The sequence below is a fragment of the Lacerta agilis genome, chromosome 10 (assembly GCF_009819535.1).
Source record: "Lacerta agilis isolate rLacAgi1 chromosome 10, rLacAgi1.pri, whole genome shotgun sequence".
Lineage (NCBI taxonomy): Eukaryota > Metazoa > Chordata > Lepidosauria > Squamata > Lacertidae > Lacerta > Lacerta agilis.
The window spans coordinates 16,974,714-16,997,421 of record NC_046321.1 but is presented as its reverse complement, the minus strand read 5'-3'; the positions used below and the strand labels follow the sequence as shown (position 1 = coordinate 16,997,421).

General features: G+C 43.4%; 1 protein-coding gene across 2 annotated transcripts in view; it reads right to left on the bottom strand.

The window, feature by feature from the left end:
* The window catches only part of NINJ2 (ninjurin 2), a 47,654-nt gene extending 30,619 nt beyond the window's left edge, over positions 1-17,035 (bottom strand). The window contains exon 1 of one of the 2 annotated variants that reach the window (XM_033162584.1): positions 16,504-17,035. In XM_033162584.1, the coding sequence (XP_033018475.1) occupies positions 16,504-16,960 (457 nt within the window). In that variant the 5' untranslated portion in view covers positions 16,961-17,035. The remainder of the gene's footprint in view (positions 1-16,503) is intronic. The other variant, XM_033162585.1, reaches the window with a different exon arrangement.
* Between the last annotated feature and the right edge of the window lie 5,673 nt (positions 17,036-22,708).

Below are 22,708 nucleotides of genomic sequence, written 5' to 3'. Positions count from 1 at the left end.
CCATGGCTTAGCATTATGTACAAACCAAGCCATTAAAAAAGAAATCTATTATCATGCTGGGGAAATATTTCCAACAGAACCATTTTTTCCGGGCTCTTACAAACTTTAACCTATTTTTTATCCTCTTGAACTGCAATATTCCATACAAAACAGGCTGTGGGGGATGTGTTCTTTGGCCAGCCCTCAAAACAGATTAATTTGAGAAAGTCCTGTATAAACCCCATTAGTTCTTTAAGTGAGCAGGGAATCAGAAATTTATTTTTTTTCTTAAAGGCCTAAATCCTCAAAACATTTCATTTGGAGCCCCAAGTAGTTTCTGTTTGGAGGAGCATGCTTAATCCCCCTGAAGCCTGGCCACCTAGTCTCAAACAGTACCACCCCATGGTCAGCAATTTCTTGCTGGTGGAAAAATCCTGCCATGGGCAAATGCTTCCTCACTTTAACTTTGATGGAATGGGTTGTTCTCTCCACTTGTGATTTGCAGCAATTAGGGTGGGGTACAAATAATAAAATTATTATTAAAAACAGAGGCAGAGAGTAATGCAGGCAACTGATGGTATGTGGACAATTAATTGTGGCCTTCAATCTCAATGATTTAAATGGGTCTCAAAGTGCACTTAACCTTCGACAGATTGCAGCTACCTATGTCGACGTTATTTTCACCACTTAAATTACTGTGCTGAGGATAACATCCCCATAATGCAATCAGCAGAAAGTTAAGCGTGCTTTAGTGCCTATTCATATTCGTGGAGCTGAAGGGCACAGCTCCCTCTCTTATCCCTTCTGCAACTTTTGCTGCGTGTGGATCAAGCTGTCTTGTTTGCTATTTGGACTAACCTTTTAAAATATTGCTAAATAGGCTACGGATCCTCGTGGCTCTTACCTTCTCTCAGAGAGGCCCCAAAGCCAATGAGAAAAGGACCAGCACAGGATAATGGTGGGTTGTTGTTTTTTTAAGATAAAGATTAAAAAGATAAACAAACCAGGGCAGGCTGGAGAGGGAGGTGTTTGTGTCCTGCCCCTGATGTGTGTTTATTTTGCCTGTGTCAGCTGACCTTGTTTTTCTGAGCTGCCCCTTCATTCATGGTCTCTCTGCAGCTGTGCTGACTCATAGGCTTTCAACAGAAAAATGGTGCCACTCAATGCAAAGGACCCAGGCATCACCAGCTCCCATTACAGCAGTTACATAGTGATGTCTCATATTCAGTTGCACAGTATCGTGCTCTCCTTCTAAATGCCAGCTGCGTGGTGGAGCAGTGGTTCATCTGTTGGCCTGGGAGACCAGAATTCAAATCCTGCTTTGGCCAAGAAACACAAGGCTGGCCCAATACTAGATTAGCTTCTGCTATACACCAGTGGCAGGGAAGCTCAGGATTCAAATGTAGCCCTCCACGTCTCTCTATGAGGGTTGTTCCCAGGCCAAATCCTTCCTCACACCTCACCCTCTCTCCCCACACCTTCCTTACTTCACACTCTCATTGTGTTGCCTGGCAGGAATATGTTGCTGAACTGTGATTTAAAGCCTCTTGCTTGCCAGAATAGAGAGAAGGGTGTGTGCAGAGAACCCTGTGGCTTTTGTGTTGTGTTTTGTGAAGGCAGCTCTGTTTAAGGAAGCTTTTAATATCTGAAGGACTATTTTATTTTAGTATTTTGTTGGAAGCCACCCAGAGTGGTGGGGAAACCAAGCCAGATGGGCGGGGTATAAATAATAAATTGTTGTTATTGTTGTTGAAATGCAGCTGTTACAAAAAGTAAGTGTTGCATCTGTTGCCCCGCCCATTTTTCCCTCTGGCCCCACCCACTAATGGAATGTGGTCCCTGGAAGGCTGTCCTCAAGAAGTCCCCATGCCTGCCACAAATGTTACCATTAGGAAGTCCCACTGAACTCCATGGGACTTACTTCTGAGGAAAAACACACAGGCTTGTGCTGAGAATTGGTTTGCTCTTCTGCTGCTTATGGAGACATACAGGTGGGTAGCCGTGTTGGTCTGCCCTAGTCAAAACAAAATAAAAATTTCTTTCCAGTAGCATCTTAGAGACCAACTAAGTTTGTTCTTGGTATGAGCTTTCGTGTGCATGCACACTTCTTCAGATATGGAGACATAGATACTGAAGAAGTTGTTCCTCCCACCCCACAAGAATGCAGTCATGATGGAGCCTGTTGTCACAAGATTCTTCAGCCTGATTGTCACCATGGAGTCTAAATTAATCCCTAGAATAAATCTATTAGCTTCGGTGGGAGTTACATAATGGGTGGCTTTGACCCCTGATGGTAAGCAACATGCTTTATTCAAATTTCAAGAGAATTCAACAAACAGATTTACTCAAATTTCAAACCAACCAACCCCTGGCAGTACAAAAGGTGCTCAATTCAAATTTCAAAGACACCAAGAAACAGACATTTTTGTCCTGCACATTGTACAGAGAGACGGTTGCTTATGCATGGGTTGGAACTGAAATCTGGCCTCAGGATTTTGGAAACAGAATTAGAAGGCCAGACAAGAGACCTCTTTACTTTAAAAAAATATTTTATTTCGTTTTCACGAATAAGAAAAGTCCCAAAGAAAACCAGAATGCCACTAGGGACCATCTGTGGTGTGTCCCCCCCCCCCCATCAAACAATACAGGACTTTATTTTCTCCTGCAAATATAACATTGCTCCGTTTAGACTCTGACATACACAAAGTATTTCAGATTAAAAAGCAGCAGCCTCAAACTCAAGCTGTGCAAAGGAACATACAGAAAAGAGACCGTATTATCTATGCAATAAGCAGACTTACTGTCTTCATTGCCCTACCTGGTCAGGGGAAACTGATGGGCTGCCTGGAGAGGTGGAGTCCTTCTGAAACCTGAGAGGACATAATCACCCTGGGAAAGCTTTCAGTTTTCTAGGCCTCAAATACCTCACCACTGGGGGCAGCAAAGCACAGATTTGGAAGCTCCAGTGTGGAAGATAAATGTGAACTATGTGCTTCACAACTCAAGTATTAAACAGGACCATCAAAAAAGGAGGGCCATAAATTCATGATCTGAAGTTACTTAGCTGTACCACTGCCTAGAACAGAGGTGAGAAATCTAGTTCTCCAGATGTTGTTGGAATCCATCTCCCATCAGTTGCAGCCAACATTGTCAATAGTGAGGAGCAATGGGAGCTGTAGTTCAACAATATTTTGAGGCCCGGCCCAGACGGTCCTGATAGCATATTGTAACACTTTTGCTGGATTATGTCCATGGCTGTATTAACTCTATACCAAAGAGAAGACAAAGAATGCATCAGAGCTGAGCAGCAATGAGTAATAATTACATTGACGGCCTTATTTCTTATTCCAAACTTCACATTAAATTATAGCTTCTACATTACAGTTTGGTATGCATGAGAGGGGAAGAGCTATTTATATTTATTATTCAGAGCTATAAGGGAAAATGCTGCATATGTTAGCAAATCATTACTTTCCATCATGCCTGCAGGTGGTGGTAAATAAATTTATAGCATTATTTCTAATCTTTGTCAGGCTTTTGAATAACCATCCTGGCTTTGCACTTCAAAATCTTACTTAGGAGGTCTTTCTATGAAACTTTCAACATGGTATCAGAAGTTTAGTTGAGTTTTTAAATGGTTTTATCTTTTGGTTAGGGACCCAGGTGGCGCTGTGGGTTAAACCACAGAGTCTAGGGCTTGCCGATCAGAAGGTCGGCGGTTTGAATCCCTGCGACGGGGTGAGCTCCTGTTGTTCGGTCCTAGCTCCTGCCCACCTAGCAGTTCGAAAGCACGTCAAAGTGCAAGTAGATAAATAGGGACCGCTCCAGCGGGAAGGTAAATGGCGTTTCCGTGCGCTGCTCTGGTTCGCCAGAAGTGGCTTTGTCATGCTGGCCACATGACCCGGAAGCTGTCTGCGGACAAACGCTGGCTCCCTCGGCCTATAGAGCGAGATGAGCGCCGCAACCCCAGAGTCGGACACGACTGGACCTGATGGTCAGGGGTCCCTTTACCTTTACCTTTTATCTTTTGGTACCACAGCCTTCTACAAAGGTTGTCAACAGCATTCCCTGTTGTAAAAAGCTCCTGATAAATTAATATAGATATAATTTTGTAGTGTATGATACACAGCTCTTCTGCATAAACTTTGCAGAAGGAGTATCAACACCGCTTAAGATTCTTAAATACTTTGGACAGAGATATGAGATTATATACCTCCATTATTTTGCTCAGTAACAGAGCAACCACTTTGTCGGCAAAAGGTCCTAAATTCAATCTCCAGCATCTCTAGGTAGGGCTAAGGAAGCTCCTGCCAGTCAGTGTAGACAATACTGAGTTAGATGGATAAATGGTCTGCCGCAGTAAAAGGCAGTTTCTTGCATTCCTGTGCACACACCTATATATATACCAGCATGTCCAATTTCTTGCACAAAGCATGCTACAGTTGATTTACAACCAGAAGACTAGCCATTCAAGTTCCCAACAATGTGTTTCACAATTTATTTCCCTAGCCTAGACTGGCTGATGTGGAAGTATGTTGACAATGACTGCATGATGCAGTTGAGCAGTGACAGATAATTGCTCAGCAGCGGTACCATTAGCAAAAGATAGCTCAATCATTTTGTATTCACTGTTGGTAGCCCACCAAGAGCATCCAAACAAAGACTTAAAATACTAAATTGTCCAAGTTCATTATTCTATCTAACCAAGCACTTGGAACAGCTTAATAAGCAATTGGCTCTAACTTAACAATGTCGAAGCTGAAGCCTTTTACAATTCTGAAGCATAGTTAAGAGAGTTTCCCACACCCTCCCATCATTGGCCTCAACTGATGGAAAGTTCAGCCTGATTAACATACGTAATAATCAGGTGTTGATGGTGACACCATCAGCTTCGGAGTGGAGATATCAAACAAATAAGAGTAGCACTGGCTGCTTAAAAAGAAGCAGAAGCAGATAACTAAACCAGAAGCAAATACTGGATTGTTAGAGTTAGGGCCTGAAGAGAGATTTTGGTTTGGAAACTACCAAATTCATGTTTCCTGAAACAATACAGGAACTGAAACACAGTTATCCTTTGAAAGTCACACTTCTCCAAATTTTGCAAAGCAGTTCTCCAAACAAATAATGTCTACCAAAATGTTTGTAAAAAGGAAAACTGCACGAGAATGTAAAAAAACAACTTTAAAGCATTATAAAAAACATTAAAAGCATTATATTAGGCAAATTTGCATGCAAAAATGTGTCTATCAGGAGAAATGCACACTAAATTGCTGATGAATTATCGCGAGGACTTATTTGTTTTTACGTGCAAATGGATGCAGAAATGTGGAGAACTGAATTTAAGATTGGAAAAATAAGCTGAGAGAAAACGTAACTGACAGATTCGCCTCTCATTGCACTGGGCACTGGCCCACTCCCTTGGCGAACAGTGTGAGGCTGGGCAGGGCAGTAGAGTGGCTACTTTACAGTCTTTTATCTGAAGTAGTCCTCTATCTAAAAGGCTGTCTGCTCTAAGTCTGGTTTAAAGATATAGACCCATAAGAAACAAAATAAAAAATAAAAAAATTCCTCCCAGTAGCACCTTAGAGACCAATTAAGTTTGTTCTTGGTATGAGCTTTCGTGTGCATGCACACTTAACTAGACCCATAAGAAGTGAGGGCAGCAAGGAATCAGGAGCATGGAAGTAGTCCATTTGTACAGCAGACTGGACAGGTACACAGCTCACCTGGTCACTGTCCCCACCATAGTGAGATGTACAGTATTGTGTTTCTATTTCAGTGGTTCTCAATAGGTATGGGGAGCCACACTGGTGTGGCAGGAGAGGATGGCAAGTGTGACAGGAAGATTCAAGGACAGTCATTTCATTTGTGTTGATGAGGAGATAAGCATTTGTCTCGAATTAGACCCAATATAAAGGAGATTACCTGGCAAAAGCAAGCTGACACCTCTCACTGAATAAAAAATTTAAAAAATCCTCCCAGTAGCACCTTAGAGACCAACTAAGTTTGTTCTTGGTATGAGCTTTTGTGTGCATGCACACTTCTTCAGAGTTTGTATACATACTTAAAGTACCTATGTGAGAGGCTCGTTTATAATCCTAAATTGGGAATGAGTCATGTTCTTATGTAGCTGCATTGTTTTATATTTTCTGGATGTCCCATGATCATATAATAAAGCAGTTGTGTTCTATGTTATAAATCAAGCACTGCTAGGAGTTCGTTTCTTTTTGTTTTCCAGTGTATTTCTTATCAATAAAAGTTTTGGTGTGGAGTGACTTGAGAGCAAAATTTTATCCTGAAAGTGTGACCCAGAGAAAAAAGTTTGAGAACCACTGTTCCATGTAAATTACAGTGACTATTTACAAATTTCCATCTATATAAATTAGCACAAGCAACTTTTATGCAAATCTGTGTCCTATTTCTGATGATGCATTACCTCATATCTGGCAATGCCTAAGTGGCCATCCTAGGGCTAGTGCAGAGCACAGTGGGGGCACATTCTGGATGGTGGCAAACTAGATGTTGTGGAGAAGATAGAGGGGCAGGAAACAACATGGAACCATGGCAGTTCCGCATCTGCTATCGTGTCTAATTCTACCCGCAGGTAAGCGCTGGATTACGTATCTCTCAACTCATACTCTTGGCTCATACATGATACCTCTCCAATTTTCTCTCTCTATATGCTCCAGTTCCTCCATGCAGAGTGACTATCTATAGGCTCCCTTTCTCCAAAATGTGGAAAAATGCACCCAGGGTAGTTATGATGAATGAGCAGAAGACAATTTTAGAGGATGGAGGAGAAATATCACAGTTCAATAACAGAACAAAGATCAAATTAGTGGCAACTTACAAAAAAAAATCCTTTCTGTGCATATTTTCATGCCCCAAGCTATCTAGCATCACAATGTTAGGCTATTTGTGGAATACTTTCTAGCTCAGAGTACAGTCACAACACTGTGTGAGTTGTGGAACAGACATCACTTTTGCTCCACATCTTAAATCACCATTATATTGGCAATATTATCTGGCCCTGGCTGAAGAGTTTGGACAAGTTTCAGACACCACCTGGATACGTTCCCTTCCACTTCTTTCTCCCCTTTCCTTCTGTACAGATTACATTTATACAGATTATACAGCTGACATTTAGCTGTTGAAGTGCCCTCAACTGCACGGAACCTTTTGCAGAATATCCTTCTGTTAAAGGAGAAATCTGAGGACACCAGCCAGGAATGCCAGAGCAAAACAGCAACCAGTAGGCTTGGTCTTTATTGAAGACTGTCGCGACAGAGCCCCCACCCGCCACCAGGTGGAGCAAAATGGAAGCGATGAACAAATGAAGACCCCGACCTTTATTAGCTACTAATCCCCCAAGTTACACCCCCAAACTACATCATTACTACATCACAGATACATCACAACTACATCCAAATTGGGAGGGTCAAGGGAGGTAACCTAAGTGTCCTGGCACCTATGTCATCCCTCCTTGGACCCCTCCCAGGCACACATTTCTGCAAAACAAAAGAGTGTTCCAGAGTTCCTGCCCTGCTCTAGCCCGGGCTCGATCCATTTTCAGGTGGTGGGTCCTTTGTGGGGGAAATGACCCATCGTCTGGCAGTTTTGAGTGGGGACATCCTCTGGCAGGACTCTGCTGTGGACATGCTGGTACGTCTAGGGGATTATGGCTGCCCTGTGAGCACACCAGGCCTTCACCCTTCAATAGTGCAGAACAACAGTGGAATGGTTTAGATCTGATACACGGTCAACCCTATATGAACTTATAACAGAAACACTACAGAGAAAGAAATATCTTCACTCAAGTGTGTGTGCATGAGTGTCGTGCCTGTGGAACTGGGTGGTTCAGGGAAATTCCTGTAACACTTCAATCCTCCAGTGCAGAGGTGCTAGGAAAACAACCCTTGCTGCCGAGTTATATGTGCTTATATGTTAAGAATACCTCTTTTACAAAATAATTAGGGCAGATATAACTCTGGAAAAGGGATGCTTACATAGTTGGATGAAAAAGATAGCATTTAATTTAAAAAATAAAAATAATGGAAGTCTTTTTAAGGGCTAGACAAGGATCGTGCCCTGGAATGTTGCCCTAGGACACACTGAACCTCTAAAATCGTAGGCACAGGAGGTGGAAATGTTCTGCTGGTGGTTAGTGATAACACAGCCATGACCCAATACATTCTGTAGAGCACTTGCATTGGCAGTGGAGGTAGCAGTGGCGGACCTTGGGCTCTCAAATTTCAATGGCACTCAGTGATGTTAAAATTCAGCACACACACACACACACGGTTTGTTCTACACCATTGTTGTGGCAACCCCAGCAGCTCGGCGCACAGTGCAACCACATCAGAAACACAACCCTAAAACCGCCTCTGGAAGTGGTACACAGTGCTTTCCCCCCTAGAAAAATAGGTGATGGTACTCACCATGAAGTTCTTACATAAGTGTCACACTTTTTAACAACAAAAAGAGGTGCGTACCCTTGCGTAACCCCTGAAGAGAGGGGGTGAAAGCCCTGGTGGTACCTATGGGAAGAAGTGGAATATTATGAAGATGTCTAGATTCTTTAGAACAGTGATGAGCATTCACCCTAATTTGATAACTGAGTATTTATGTGTCTTCCCTTAATCATTGTTCATTCCACACTTTTCAGTGCTTTCCCACTGTCACACTTTCCTAAAAACAGAAAGTCCAGGGTTTTTTTTGCACTAGGACAACAGAGTGCTTTTATTCATTCTAACTACACACTTAAATTTCAGGCTGATTGGAATCTCCTGCTAGATAGGCAGTCCCAAAGTCCCCTTCCCTACTTCTCCAAATCCTTCCACCCAGGATTGCTTTTAAAACCTTTTTAAAAAGGTAACAGGAGATCTGATCATGGGCCTCCCAGGCCACATGCTCTTTGACCCTAAAAGGCCTTGCTTAGGTCTAACAGCAGAGGGGCAGGGCTTCATCAGTCAGCAACCTCAGATGGTGACATTTCTAGGAAAACCACTAAAAGAGAGCAAAGGGCTCTGTTGCACTAGAAAGCATGCATTAGTTGGCCATTTCTGCACATGCAAACAAATGTGCTTTCAAGGTAAAGATTTTGTAACCACTCAGAAACCACATTTAAAGTCACAGAAGCAAAAAAAATAGAAGTCTCATTCTTTGGTCAGCAAACCAAACCCACTTTCTTGTCAGTGCCGTGAAGGAAATGATATATATATATATGTGTGTATATGTATCTGTTCAGTGCTTTCATTTCCCTCTCTTTCTCTTCCTATATATCTCTGCACCCCTTTACATTCTGAATAAAGCTATGTGACAACAGGCCATGTGCATATTCTGGATCTAAATTTAGCAGCAAGAAGAACTGGATTCTATGGCTTCTATAAATTATGCTAATTATGATAATCTGCCTGCAATTTGATTATTTTACATAGTCTATTGGTTAGCCTTGAGGCATGGCAAAAACTACGCAAGACAATCAAGACTGGGCCACAGCTATAGGAAAAACCCACAAGCTATCCTGACCTCTGAGGTTGACAGTGCAATCCTATATAAAGCTTACTCAGATGTAAGCCCCATTGAATTTTGTGGGATTTACTCCTTAGTAAGCAGCCTTAACCAAATACAGGCGGTGACTATTTTGTGCAGGGATTCTGTTCTTGGCTCCTTTGTGTATCAACACAGCACACACAAGCCTGCCCTGTTACGCCCCAAGTTATGACTCCATTCTGCCCTTTTCCAGATCTAAAAGGATCTGTGCATCAGTGGTCATGCATCAATTGGACATGTGCAAAATGGTCACCACCTGTACTCACTTTTAAGCTGACTTTCACAGCCTTAGGGACTAGAAACATGCAAAAATTTGTAGAAATTTGCAGGATGCTGAATTCTGAGCCTAGTACCAATTCTGAACCTAGTACCAAGCCTGCCTTTTCTTTGAAAGAAGAGTGATGAACCTGAATCCCCACCTGATGTCACTCAAACTCCCATCAGTACTAGCCTGCTTGGCCAGTAGCCAGGGTTGATGACAGCTCCAAACCAATAGCATTTGGTAGGCCCCATGTTCCCCATTCACACTTTAAATCATAATGCCAATTGCTAGCTAATTACAAGGTGAATTACAAGTTAAGTTTTCTGCTCTTGTGCATTACAAAATAGTGCACAAGTGTCTGGATTCACAGAGTACATGTGGTGGTGTCTCAGTTTCAGCTGAAACTGTACTTCAGAGAGTTAAGTGGAAGTTAACAAAGTGTCTTGCTACAGAAACCCTTCTTCCACGCTCAGGGTCAGCTCTAGACAACATACTGCTGAAGGCAGAGAAGCAAATGACAACCACCTCCTCCACTAATCAAGGTGCACACAGTACCCAAGGCCATTCAAGTTATTTTGGCACAAGGAAATAAATCCTGCACCTGCCTCTTTGCCATTCCCTGTCAGTAAAAATACAACTAAACATTTGCTGCCTTTTCATAATCATCTGTCTGAAGCGGAAACCTCACTCTGCCTAATAGCAGAGCCAGCCCTGTCCATCATCTGCATATCCTGCTATCTCTTGACATGCAAAGGAAGCTATTATTGTGGCTTGATTCTATGCAGTGTCTTGGCTCATATGTATACAATATTGGCAAAGAGTCACCACCATGTGGTGGGGTCCAACGAAAGATGAGCAAGTTTGATGGCACTTGTTCTGTTGGGCCGATGAACAAAGACAGAACATCCATCATTGCATTGCAGGATGAGTCAAAGGGTGTCCTTTGATAAATAACTAAAAACGAATGCACAAATTTCCAGCCAGAAATTACAATCATACCCATCTGGATTCTTGCAAATAATACAATAGTTTCTAAACAGTTTGTGAAAACAGCTTTCAGCTGTTGTGCTCCTACAAATCAGTTGTTAAGCTTTTATTCAATAGAAGGCAATGTAACTCACTTTGTGACGAGAAAAAGACGCTGCTTATTGATGAACAGGCTCACACACAACTACACAGGAAAATGAAAGCAACCACAAGATCAAACTAACAGGTGGAGTCTTAGCTCGAAGCAATATTTAACTCTATAATCACCAATTACTACACAAGTGGTTATTTCCTAGAAGGTACTTCCAGTATGTCAAAATAGGGTACTTAAATCATAAATGTACACTTCCTAGTTCCTGAAACTGATTAGTTCAATTTTCACATCAGAGACACTGTAAGTTAAAAGCAAAATAATGAACAGCAGGGCAGCACTGAGAATGTTGCCAAAGGCATCATGGCTTAAAAAGGGAAAGTTGACTACGAACACATTACTGTACTTAAATAAATAAATACGAACACATTACATTACTTAAATAAATAAATGCACAAACAAAAGCACTCCATTTGTTTCACACAAGCTGAACAACAACAACCACCACCACCACCACCACCAAAACAGAACAATAAAGGGAAGGAACATCCAGGGTTGGTTTCATTGCTGCTTTGGCCATGGAGCATAGCTGTCAACTTTTCCCTTTTCTTGTGAGGAATGCTATTTGGAATAAGGGAATTTCCCTTAAAAAAAGGGAAAAGTTGACAGCTATGCCATGGAGAGCAACAAACACTTCCAATTAAATCATTTCAAATTTCAGACAGACGCTGGAGGTTTTGGTGTGATTGCATTTATGTCAGGTAACTGGCATCTATTGTAAACTTGATCAATAAATGTTATTTGTTGTTGTTGTTGTTGTTGTTGTTGTTGTTGTTGTTGTTGTTGTTGTACAATTTATATCCAGCCTTTCTGCACCACTGAGCCTCTTGGGCTTGCTGATTAGAAGGTCAGTGGTTTGAATCCCCACGATGGGGTGAGCTCCCGTTGCTCTGTCCCAGCTTCTGCCAACCTAGCAGTTCGAAAGCATACTAGTACAAGTAGATAAATAGGTACCGCTGCAGCGAGAAGGTAAACGGCGTTTCCGTGCGCTCTGGTTTCCGTCACAGTGTTCTGTTGCACCAGAAGCAGTTTAGTCCTGCTAAACTGCTGTCTGTGGACCAGAAAGCTGTCTGTGGACAAACATGGGCTCCCTCGGCCTGAAGTGAGATGAACGCCGCAACCCCATAGTTGCCTTTGACTGGACTTAACCATCCAGTGGTCCTTTACCTTTTTACCTTTACCTAGTAGTACAATTTATATTCAGCCTTTCTGCACTTTCACTCTTTCACAGGTGACTTGCAGCATGCAAATAACTTAAAAATGAAATCACATAAAAATTATGCTATGGATTGGTGAACATACAATAAGGAGAAGTGGCAGCAGGGCCAGGAAACTCTAGGGGTTGGCAGTGGACCCCTTGAAGGGGTGGGAGACTTGGCAGGTGCCTGATAACACCAGCTCCTGATGCTGGCCCTGCTAAGTGCAAAAAGCAAAGGTGTTTCTCTGTCCTTAGTTGGGTTAAAGGGAGCGCTGAAAGGTGAGTTCCATATGTCATCAAACATGAGTTCCATCATGTTTTATGTCAGGTATAGGGAAGGTGGGTGTGGTTTGAGTAAATGGCCTTGCAGGCCAAATTGGAGCCCATGCTGGCCCTAATTAGAACCGTGGGTCAAGTGTTCCCCACTCCTGGGTTAAACAGAACAAATGGAAAGGCAGATCAGTTCATTCATTCACTGATTCGTTTTTGTTTTTACAAAGCCGTCTTTATATTTTTCCCACATTACATCAGGGCTGAGGGAATGACTGGCTTGACTGGCCTGTGGGCCAGATCCGGACTACCAGACTTCTCCATCCAGCTTGCCACGCCTCTCCTGTTAAGCCACACCCATGCAAGTTCTCTGTCTGGCTAGCTCACTGTTTTTTTCTTTCCGAATACTGGGAAAAGAGGAGTCCTTTCTCAGCACCCGGTGATAGAAAGCTGGGAGTTGGTGATCCAGTAAGAGCAGTTTCTCTCTGTACACTGAGAGACAGGAGCTTCTCAGTGCATAGAGATGCAATTCAGTGAGAGAATAAGAGTGAGAAGGCGGAGGAGAAATAGAGGACAGGAAATAGTCTTTATTAAGTGTGTGTGTCAAGTGTGTTTGTGTGCTAAGTGTGTGCGCGCCTCTAAGTGTGTGCATTTGTTGAGCCCCACCCACTTTTAGTCCAGACCAACCCACTCTTGGAATGCAGCCCCCCTCCATAGCTTTCCACCCCAGTAATGCAGCCCTTAGCCATCCCAAAAGAGCCTCAACCTCTGCATTACCAGTACATACATAGACAAACATGCATGGGCACGATTGCTAGCTACAATTTGCCTGAAAGAGTCACTTTTCTGTGTTTATTTGCAGAGAAATAAGCAATGGCTCTTTTCTTCATTCTCTTCCTTAGGGAGAGGTGGCAAGCCTCTAAATGCTGGCTTTTAAGTTGTTGAAGGAGGTGGTTGAGACATTGGGGGTTGGCCTGGGCCTTCCTCCAGTTTCTACTTCTCAGCTCTGCTTCCTCACTAACATTTTCTGACTCACACCTTCTCCCAATTCCAATTCAGGCTTCCTTGGAGGCAGCAATGCTCCAAAATACCAGTTGCTGTAAACCACAAGAGGGGAGAGTGCTCTTGTGCTCAAATCCTGCTGCTGGGTTTCCCGCAGGCATCTGGTTAGCCACTGTGAGAACAGGATGCTGGACTAGAGGCGCCATTGGTCTGATCCAGCAGGCTCTTCTTATATTCCTTCACGAGGGTATTCAACAGGTTTCTGGGTTTGAGCTCTCTTTCATGCCCCAAGAAGTACTGAGCACCAATTTTTTGAACCATCCTTTGTGCTTCACTTGAAAGCAACTGCCTTATGGATGTGATACCCAGGGCGTGGTGTCTAGCAGAAGCCAGTCAGATCTGCTTAAAGCCAAAGTGAATTAACTCGGATCTATTCAGGTCCAGCACCAGATTACAGGGGTTTCCCAGAATGGTCCGGTTGATGAGGTGTCCCCACAATTGTCCTCTTTGCAGTGGCAGTGCCCCTTATTCCCTCTTATCTGTCCCTGCCACCATTACTTTGGAAAACAAACACCTTTATTGCCGTTGCAACAGTGGCGGCAGCAGCTGCTTCTCTGCCACCTCTTCCGCATCTGGTCTCCGAGAAGGAATCAAGGAGGGGTCCTTCTTCAGAGACAGGTATTCTGTGGGAGCCGACCAGGAGAATGCCTGGACTGCTGCCCAAGTTTATTTTAAAGGCTTATTTAAAAAGTATTTGTAGTTGCCATAATAAATCACACAGTGCAGGTGTTTTCCCGACCACCTTTGATTCAGTTCATGCTTTTCAAAATAATATGTGAACACAGCCATCATCTAGAGCCACACTTCTCCAAATTTGGCAATGCAATTCCCCAACCAAGTAATATGGACAAAAATGCACACACAAGAATAAAATGTGCATATTAAAGCAACATACAAAAACGTGTATATTAGAAGATAGTTGCATTGAAATATTGATGAATTTACATAATGACTTTTTTAAAAAATTGCAGACTATGTTAAAATATGGATAACTGAACTGGGAAAATGCAGATGTGAGAGAAACTGAAACCAATAGTCACCATCCCTAGTGCTACATCTCTCCTCATTTCTGGCACTAGAATGCTATATAATACAAACAGTTTTAGGGATCCACAACAAATATTTTGAAAGCTCCCATCTTTTGGCATGTTAGCAAGTCAGATATTTTCATGCGCTGCCAATTATAGGAGGACACTGAAACAATGTTATCAGTATGCATAGCCAGAAAGACTAGGTATGGGAAATTAATAAAGGACTTCACAGGAAAAAGTGGGCTTTGAAGGAGGCAAGAGGGGTGAACATAAAAACCATGCTGAATTAAACGAAAAGCTTATCTAGTCTTGTATCCTATTTCCCACAGTGACCAACAAAATGCCTTTGAAGATCAGGGGTAACCAACACTGTTCCCTCCAGATGTAGACTACAACTCCAATAGTCCCTCATAATTGGTAACACTGAGCAATAATGGGAGTTGTAGCCCAAACATCTGGAGGGCACCATGTTGGCAACCTCTGATTTAGATGTTCTGATAGGGGCTTCCATGATATGTCTGCTCTAGCTCCTTCAACCATTCCTCATAAGGCTTGGTTTCCAGACACTTTGTCATCTTGGTTGCCCTCCTCTGAACACGTTCTAGCTTGTCAACATCCTTCTTAAATTGTGGTGCCCAGAACTGGACACAGTATTCCAGGTGTGGTCTAATCAAGACAGAATAGAGTGGTACTATTACTTCCCTTGAACTGGACACTAGACTTCCGTTGATGCAGCCTAGAATAGAATTTGCTTTTTTTGCTCCTGCATCACATAGTTGACTCATGTTCAACTTGTGGTCCACCAAGACCACTAGATCCTTTTCACATGTACTGCTAGTAAGCCAGGTGTCCCCCATTCTATATTTGTGCATCTGGTTCTTTCTGCCTAAGTACAGAACCTCACATTTCTACCTATTGAAATTCATTTTGTTATCTTGGGCCCAGCTCGCCAATCTGTTAAAGTCATGTTGAAATCTGATTCTGTCTTCTGGGGCCTTAGCTACCCCTACCAGTTTGGAATCATCTGCAAATTTGATGTGCACCCCCTCAATCCCTTCATCCAAGTTGTTTACAAAGATTTTGAACAACGGGCCCTGAAAAACTGGCCACGTTTTTCCAGGATGATGAGAAACCATTAATGAGTACTGTTTGGGTTTGGTCAGATTAATTTATCCCTAACTGTCTCTTTTTACATTAAGTTGCATTAAAACAAAATATTATTTCCTTGTGCTGCCTTAGTGTCCTTTCTCGTTCTGGGATTGCATTAACAAGGAAGAGTGGGTTATAACTAAGGTAAATAAATAAACAAGATATAAAATACCTCAACATCTGTTAAGTCTTGCTGTGTGGTCAACTTTAAACTTTAAAAACTCAACTCTTTCATTCTTTGCTTGGGTGGATTTTTTTTTAATAAAATGCAATCCATCTGCAATAAGCAGCCCTTTCAAGAGACACCCAAGTTCTAGGAAGTGCCTCTCCTCAGCAAACAAACTCTGAGGAGCAGAAAAAGAGGAGCCTGAGAGGGCTGGATCAAGAGGTTTTGTTTCTCTAGGAACCCCAGGTAGGAATTTGGGTCCAGGGCTGTCTCGCTTCGGTGTTGCAGTGTTTATTTCTTTTTCCCCTCATGCCTCGGGTTGGAAACATTTTTTAATCAAGCACAGAAGGGCTCTGTGAGGAAGGACAGACAGAGATGGAATAACTTTCCCCAGCTTGTCAAACAGGCACGCTTGCCTCTCTCAAGAAAAGCTCTAAGCAGCTCTCTTTGTCCAGGACTTTCCTCCCTATCGGAAAAGCTTATCAGTCCTTTGATGGGCCCTGTTGGGATCTGGCTCCTGTGAACAGCCCAGAAAGTGACAGAGAGCATGAAGGAGGTGAGAAGAGATATATCCAGAAAGAGACTTCAAAGAAAGGCAGAGGGTGAAATAAAAAAGAGACAAAGAAGTGACTGACAAGCATTAGGCCTCACTCACCAGCCCCCAACCCCTGCTTGATATGCCCAAAATGGACTCACATGAAGGTTGATCATTTCTCCTTCTGATCCCATATTTTTTTTTCTTTTTTTCTTCCCAGGTTTTCTTTTCAATCCTCTCAGCCCGGACAAGAGACCAAGTCTCTGCAGCTTTCTGGAGTCTCCCAGTGCCTTTGCTGGGTGGGAGGGAAAGCACAGCTGCTGTAACAGACCTGCTATTCATCTGCATGATGTGGGACTCTGGCCTGGGCTTCAGCTTTTGAGGGCAGGGGGAGGAGGAGAGGAGAAGGGGTGGTGGTGGTGGAAAAAGTGGGCACATGGATCCTTTATTGTCTCTTAAGATGCTGAATGGCCCTCCTGTCATCATAGCCATGACTACATGTCTCCTTAGCTTCTGGGCCCAGCTGAGCCCTGTGAGGTCACTTGGGATGTGATGCCGTTGTGCACACAACGTACCAAGAGGCTCAAGGCACAGACCATGCCAGTTTTCGGCATACATCCTAAATGCCACGGGCTGTTAAAGACCCCTTGTGTGCAGATGGCTTCTATCACATATGGCTGTTGACACAGTTACTGAGACTCTGTCACGCTCCTTGTTGACTAAGGGGGAAAAGTCACATGTACAGTAGCTTATGAAGCCCTTTCCAGTCCAAATGATTATACTTTGGGGCTATTTCCAACAAACCCAAATTTGGTTTGGGAATTTGCAATTAGAGTCCCCAGGTGCCAAGCTGAGGGTCATAGCCAAGAACACAGCTCTGCTTAAGTCTCTCTTTAAAAAACACTCTTCCACCACCTGCAGTAGGAAGCAGGGATTTAGTTTTGCCCCAGAGCAGGTGGTGAAAAGAGTAGCAGGCCAAGAGGCTCAACAGCAGACTGTTTGAAGCTTGGAGCTGCTGCTCATTGGAAAAGCACCTGCGGTGCATGCAGAGGGTCCTGGGTTCACTCTCCAGCAGCTCCGGGTAAGTCTTGGAAAGATTTGTCTGAAACCCTGGAAGGGCAGCGTAGGCGATAAGAGAGCTAAATTGAACCTATGGTCTGACTCAGTATAAGGCAGCTTCCTGTGTTCATAGGGATGCTTACATATTATATTCAAGTTGTCTACAATCTGCGTACCTGTGTACAAATTAGTTGAGCTGTACAAATCAACACGTGTACCTCCTTTCACACAAACACTCATCTGTGTGTATAGACCAGGGGTCCCCAAACTTACCCCGCCTCGGGCCGGTTCCTCCAGCGCCGATTGCGCGGCAGGCTGGAGGGCGGGGGAGCGTGCGCTCGCTTTTTCCAGCGTGGCGCGGCACTGGAAATAGCTTGTGCGCGTGCGCAAGCATCATTTTTGGTGCACTTCTGGTGTGGCATGGCACCGGAAATAGCTTGTGTGCATGCACACTGGCCTCCGCAGACGTGGAAGTCTGCACCGCACCACGCCAGAAGTGCGCCGGAAATGAAGCTTGCGCATGCACACAAGCTATTTCCGGTGCCGCACCGACCCAGAGATGGGCAGCTATGCCGTGCCGATAAGAGCGGTCGTCGGGGGCCAGATAATTGGCTCACGTGGGCCGTATCCAGCCCGCGGGCCTTAGTTTGGGGACCCCTGGTATAGATAGCTTGTGGTTGTGTTCAGTGCAACATTTGAACAAGCCTACAGAGTCAGACCATTGGTCCACCTAGCCTAGTATTGATCTTTTCAGAGTCAAAAGCAGATGTCTTTCCCCCAGCCTTGCTTCCTGAGCTTATTTTAATTGGAAATACCAAGACTACTTGCAAGGAAAGCATGGGTTCTCCCAAGGAGAGATGCAGCATCCTTTGCCACTTCAGTCCTTTTCAGTCATTGCATTTCCTGAATTTACAACCCCACACCTTCCAACGCACAGTGTTTCCAGGGTGAAATGAACATAACAAGTGCAGCAACAGCAGCAGCAGATAAAACAGCAGGCCTTATCTGAAAGCACAGCAAAACTATTTCACTAGCTTCCTCCACTAAAAATAGTATAGTCCAAAGCTTGGGGAAATGGTTGTGGTCAGGCGCTGAAATGACATCAAGGTAGGTACCAGGTGAGCATCTCTGGGGATTGCATCTGCTTTTTAGAAGTGGAGGCATGTTCACAGGTTGACACCTCCATCTGTACTTGTATTTTACTTGATGGGAACATTTTTGTGAAAAGGCAGTACTTCTACATGAGTAGCATATTGTTTATTTAGGATCATAGGAAGCTGCCTCATACCAACACATTTGCACTACTTAGTATTATCTACAGTGACCCGCATTGGTATTCCATAATTCCAGACAGGGGCCCTACCTGAAGGTGCCAGGAGTTGAACCTGGGAACTTTGCATGCAGAGCCTGTCATCCTTCGACTGAGCTACAGCTTTTCTGATACATTTACTCACAATATTTTATATCCCAGGTGGCAAACATATATAGACTTCTTGTGATAAGCGATGGTTTACTGTGAACATGCGAATAATTCCTGCTTCATGGTTTCCCACCAGCGAGCTGGAGCAACAATCCTTGATTTAGCATTGTATCCAAACTGGGGATCATAGTTTGTTTTGCCAAAACAAACCATGTTTGATAAGCCAAGAACAAAGCTTGGCTTCAGATTGTGGTTTGTTTGGGGTGAAACAAATCATGATCCCCAGTACAAACGGAACATTAAGCAAGGATCATGGTTTGTTGCTTCCACTTGAGAATGGGAATAATCTGCAAGGAATTATCCACAAGCAGGTAATTATCTGCCGTTTCATAAGCCATTAACCGTAGTTTACCATGACATGCAAATGCAGCCATAGAGAAACAAGATATTGGTATCATACATCAAAAGAAACCAATGTATTAAAAGCAACAAGTCAAACGCTATTGGGGAAAACAAGAACAATGAGAAATCTCTAGTAAAAACCCACACAAGACAATGGCTGCTGGAAAATATGGATCTTTGGTGAGCAACAGTACAGTCAACCAAGTTTCCTTTGTTAAGCAGGGTGTTTCATTGCCTCGGCACCACCACGAAAAAGACCCGGTTCCTCACCCAAAGTACTAAAAATGATGCTGAAGACACCCGCCCCCATCTGCGGATTGATGTTTGTTCTGATTCAGCAATAAACAGTGGGTTTTCCAGGGGAAGCAGTGGGACAAAAGAAAAACCTCTTCAACCCATGCCTAGAAATTATTGGAGAAGCAGAAGAAATCATGAGACAAAGGGAAGTGTGGATGAGCTTTATCTCAAGATCATTGGAGGAAAAGGTGGGATATAAATGTAACAAACCATCAATAAATGTAACAAACCATTGCAAGCTCTGATGGATTAACAAAACACAGCATTGTTGCTAATTGCAGGAAGGGAGGCTATGCAAGTGGGAGAGAATAAATGGGGCACTGAGGACACACACCACGCCACAAGAACTGTGGAACTTCAACCATTTCTAATATTATGTTTTCCCTACATCAATAGTACTTCTGTGTAAGAGAAAGCATGCAAATCACATGTAGATCATTATGATTATCTACAAGCCATGAACATTTAATGGCTGTTATTGCCTCTGTCCTCAATGATCTTTTCAGCAGCAATAGAGGGCTGCTCCTTTGCTCTTGAATGGGCAGTTGTTGCAGAAGGGGACGAGATAATTGCAGGTATTGGTGGTTAATTTTGCATAGATGGAGCGTTCTGCTTATTCCTTCCATGTTCTTAGATCAGGGCTGAGGAATCGCAGGCCCGGATACAAAATGTGGCCCTCCAAGCATCTCTGTCTGCCTCTTTGGACCTCAACAGGCCACTACTACTCCTGCACTCCCCAGGCCATATCCCTCATTGGTTCTGCTTCGTATTCTCCTTAAGTGCCTTTGCCTGGCTGGAATGTAGCCTTGAACTCTAAAAATGCCTCTTTCATGCCTAGATGGAAAAGAGAGAGATGTACAACTAATCTTTTGTGCAAAGTTAACATGCTCATCCATTGCTTTGCCCAATTTGTTTCTAGCCCTGCTCACCACTGGCACGTGGACCCTAGAACATTGCCTAGAAGGGAATTTGGCCCTCAGACTGAAAAAGGTCCCTCACCCTTGGCTTAGTCCCGTTGGCTTCAGACTACCCATGGTGCCTAACAGAATTCACTAGGAAATGAGCTATGCTGCTCTTGTAGAGATGGAGTGGTGTTAGTGGTTGCTGCCTCATCTCAGGCATATAACTGGCTTGCTGCCCTGGAAATTACACCCTATTATTATTATTATTATTATTATTATTATTATTATCATTATCATCATTATTATTATCCCACTCTCCGCTCTAAGGTCCCAACATTTACAACATTAAAACACAATATTGTATTTAAAATTTTTTTAAGACAACTCACAATTGCAAAAATAACATGTGTCCTAAAATATATACACTTCTAGTGTCACAAACTTCAAGTAATGGTTATAAATGGTTATAGATATACAGACTTGCAGTTAAAATGCCAAAACCAATAGCTGCTGAAGTCCTAAGATCCAAAATTCATAGGACTATAGAATGATGCATCACCATACCAAGGAAATTTGGACTTGTCAATCACCGGCACTTCTTTCTTAAAAAAAAAAAAAAAAAAAGGGAGGGGGACTGGAACTCCCCCCCCCCACACACCTCTACTACATTCTCCCCTTGCCCCTCGTCCTCCTGTACACCCTGCAAGCTGTTCCGTGTCAGGCTGTTGTTGTGCTTCCTGTTTTTATTTTCTCCAAGCAGGTGGCCATGATGATAAAATAATGATTTCCAGAATAGCTACTTGGTTCACCTGCCGCAGCAGACACAGAAAAACAGGTTGCAAAACCAAACTTGGTCACACATTTGGTGACAGAGGCTGTGAACCACGGGAGAAACAGCCACTGCAAACAAGCTTCTGCCCACAAAGAACATCCACTTGAAGGCAGACTGAGGAAACTTAACGGAGGGTGGGGGGGAAGAAAGGAAAGTGTGCCCTGCTGCAAAGATGAGAGTGAGTGCCCTCCCTCCCTCCCCCCCTTGCTATCCACCAAACTTCCAACCCAGCCATGGAATCTCTCACCACAGCCCACTCGCCCTTCCATCTCTCTCGTATCTCATCCACAGGCTGGCGGCCATGCTGCTCCCGCTGTCCCAGGGTGCCTGGGCCAGGATGACAGGGAGGTCCCCTACCCTTGCTCAGCCACTACCTCTTCTTCTTCTTCCTCTCCCTCCTCACAAGTGCTATTTTGGTAGAAAGAGAGGTGCTGGAATTCACCATGAATGCCTCCTTTGTTCACTTATAATGGCAATGGCACCCACCTGAAAGGTGCCAGAACCTGTGATGATAAATGTTAAAAGCGAAAATGAATTTGTTGCCTCCTGCTAGAGCAGCCTCACCATAGCTCATGGGGAGGAGCAATGGCATGGCCATGTCAGAGTTGGGTGTGTGAGAGAGGGGGAAGGAAGAGGAGAAGGGTAATTGTTTTGGGAATTTGTTCATACAGTGGTACCCCGGGTTACGTACTTAATCTGTTCCAGGTTACAGTACGTAACCCGAAAAGGACGTAACCCGAACAATTTGTTCTGCACATGCGCAGCCAACCCCCCCAACAAAAAACACTGTGCACACGCGCAAATTGTGCGCACACTGGGTTGTGCTTCTGGGTTAGCGGAGTTTGTAACCCTAAAAGTACACAACCCAAAGCGTACATAACCCAAGTTATGACTGTAATGAGACTCAGGGCCAGGAGTTGTTGTTTGGAAAAAGGTGCTGGAACTGCGTTCTGGCGCACTCTGGGTGGGGGAAAACGCAGCCAATCACCATATCAAAAACAGTTGGGAACCACCATTTTATAGTACCCAACATAAAAATTATGTTACAATAACACTTATCTAACAGGAAAGGGAAAGAGAAAGATAATAAAGGATTTTGATGGTAATATTGTGTCACTGTAAGAGTCACGCTAGTTCAACATTGAGGTCAGCTTCGGAAATATTTCATAATCTATGGCAATTTCCCTTTATTGCCTATGATTAACATAGTTTACACTGGTTTTTATGGACACAGCAGATGCCAAACTGCAGCTGGTAAAGATTAAATGCTTATTCTACAACCATAGCTGGCAAATATCAGTGCCTTGAAAATTCTAAATATTTGAACATTTAAAAATCCGTAAGAGTTTAAAGACACCATAAAGTTAATGACTTCAGTCTTTCCCCATAATCTTTCTACATATTTTCTCATCCAGTTTTCAAACATTTAGGAAGTAACACAGAAAGCTGCCTTA